The 2,596-nt window shown below is 45.8% G+C and overlaps 2 protein-coding genes across 2 annotated transcripts in view; one reads left to right on the top strand and one right to left on the bottom strand.

Annotated features, from left to right (window-relative positions):
• The window catches only part of LOC108306138 (serine/threonine-protein kinase PAK 6), a 61,078-nt gene that overhangs the window by 40,260 nt on the left and 18,222 nt on the right, over nucleotides 1-2,596 (bottom strand). The gene's annotated exons all lie outside the window — the stretch shown is intronic.
• Nucleotides 346-720, top strand: LOC108306139 (60S ribosomal protein L37a). Its single transcript, XM_017530932.2, has one exon. The coding sequence runs from the start codon at nucleotides 384-386 to the stop codon at nucleotides 660-662; it is 279 nt and encodes a 92-aa protein (XP_017386421.1). The 5' UTR covers nucleotides 346-383; the 3' UTR covers nucleotides 663-720.

Below are 2,596 nucleotides of genomic sequence, written 5' to 3'. Positions count from 1 at the left end.
GGGTTCAGGCAATTCTCCTGCCTCAGCCTCCTGAGTAGCTGGGATTACAGGCACGCGCCACCATGCCCAGCTAATGTTTTTGTATTTTTAGTAGAGACGGGGTTTTCACCGTGTTGACCAGGATGGTCTCGATCTCTTGACCTCGTGATCCACCCGCCTCGGCCTCCCAAAGTGCTGGGATTACAGGCTTGAGCCACCGCGCCCGGCCCTTAAAGTTATTTCTATATCGTATGTTTAACCACAAACTATCAGTGTGGTTATCCTTGGAAACAGGAATGGTGAGAGGGGTCTTTCAATTTGGACTTTTTACACTCTTGCATTGTTTCAGTGAACATGTGTTTAAACAATACAAAATTAGCTCTCTCTGGGCTCGGACCGGCAACATGGCCAAACGTACCAAGAAGGTTGGGATCGTCGGTAAATACGGGACCCGCTATGGGGCCTCCCTCCGGAAAATGGTGAAGAAAATTGAAATCAGCCAGCATGCCAAGTACACTTGCTCTTTCTGTGGCAAAACCAAGATGAAGAGACGAGCTGTGGGCATCTGGCACTGTGGTTCCTGCATGAAGACAGTGGCTGGCGGTGCCTGGACGTACAATACCACTTCCGCTGTCACAGTAAAGTCCGCCATCAGAAGACTGAAGGAATTGAAAGACCAGTAGACGCTCCTCTACTCTTTGAGACATCACTGGCCTATAATAAATGGGTTAATTTATGTAATTAAAAAAAAGAAAAAAAACAATACAAAATTAAAACTAAAGGAATGTATGTTTTTAATACTAATAAATAGGCTGGGCGCAGTGGCTCATGCCTGTAATCCCAGCACTTTGGGAGGCTGAGGTGGGTGGATTACCTGAGGTCAGGAGTTCCAGACCACTCTGGCCAACATGGTGAAACCCGTCTCTACTAAAAATACAAAAATTAGCCTGGCGTGGTGGTGGACACCTGTAATCTCAGCTACTTGGGAGGCTGAGGCAGGGAGAATCGTCTGAACTCGGGAGGCAGAGGTTGCAGTGAGCAAACTGTGCCACTGCAGCCTGGGCAACAGAGTGAGACTCAGTCTCAAACAAAACAAAACAAAAACCTAATAACAGAAACTCAAGAGCTATAGAGAGGACTTAAAATTTATATATTTGAACATTTTTCTCCATAAATTCCACTTTAAGGCGATGTGGAGATACAGAAAACACTTTTTCTTCCCTCATGTATTTCAAAGTTTCAGAAATGTTGTCTTAGAGGGAGGGGCAACATGAAGATGTAAAGGCACTAAGGCAGGAGATAGAGTTTATTAAGTTAAATTCAAAACACTATCATCTCATTTAGATAATAATTACAATGACTCTCTTTAAGAAATGTAACATTTCTAAGTTTCTGCCAGTTTATGAGAAGCAGGCAGAAATTCCTGAAGTAACAGCAACCTCATAAATCAAGAAACATCATGTTTTCCAGATTTTTGCTACAGTAGCTAGCAGAGATAATAGTCATTTCATGAAAGGAACTGAGAACAAAAAAACCCACCTCCCCTGAATCTGCATCAGTCATGTTCTCCAACTGCCAGTCTGGAAAATCAAGTCCAAGACAGGACCTACGCCCATCAAGGGGTCTTCTAAGTGCCAGGACTGACTCCAGTCCCACAGATCACCCCCACCTGGATGAGAGGTGCTACCACCATGCTGTCCACCCAGAGCATCCCTGCAGGGAAGGAATCTGATTGGCTGGCTCATATGCCTGTCTCTCAGGCAGGGTATCCTATCCTGGAGACAGGGCTTCCGTTACCACATGATGCAGGGAGGAAAGTTAGGGTGCTGTTACTAAAGCAAAGGGGAATGAGTGCTGGAGGCCAAACACCAGCCAATGGTTGCCATAGCATCTTTGCCTCTTTTTCTAATCGTTTTCAATTCCTGAGTGTGATAATCGGCCATCGTTGATTCCTGTCTTGTGAAACTGATGGCCTGTGCAAACTGAGACCAGTTCCTCTATTCTATCATGTTTCATGACTTCCTGTCTTGATGAGAAGATCTGCAAATTTAGAACCATTGTTTCCACAGGCTGTAGAAAGTGGGGCTCTGCTGGCCTGCAAAGGTTGCTGCTGCTGCAGGGGCCAGGCCGGCAGATGCTTGGGTTTCTGGGCCAGTGGTGGGCCCTAGTACTTGGCACAAGGCAGGTGCTCATTGAAACTTTGTTGAAGGAATCAATAAACATTTTTAGAGGTTCTATACACTAGCCACCTTCCTTAGAATGCGTGAATGCCAGAGCCGAAAAGGACTCTAGGGATATCAGTCCCACCCCTCCTTCTACAGGTGAGAAAACCACAGCCCCAAGAGATTAGGTGACTCAGCAAAGCCTCCTAGAAAATTAAAGGAAGTCAGGAACTCAGCTGTTCCTCCTCACAGGCCCATGGAGTTCCCCTTGCTGCCAATGGCAGGCCCATGCTAGCAGCAAGCCCTGAGTGTGACAGATCTATAATTTGGTCAAAAGCAGTGGTGGTGCTGTCACCAAAGACATTTCTGCCTTTGAATTTTGGCTCCCAGGGATTTGTAGCAGTGGGAATCAGCCAAGCCAGTGTCCTTGCAATTTCTTTTTTTTTTTTTTTTTT

The sequence above is a fragment of the Cebus imitator genome, unplaced genomic scaffold (genome assembly GCF_001604975.1).
Source record: "Cebus imitator isolate Cc_AM_T3 unplaced genomic scaffold, Cebus_imitator-1.0 Scaffold70, whole genome shotgun sequence".
Lineage (NCBI taxonomy): Eukaryota > Metazoa > Chordata > Mammalia > Primates > Cebidae > Cebus > Cebus imitator.
Note: the sequence above shows the minus strand (reverse complement) of the source record. Positions and strands in the feature narration are given on the sequence as shown.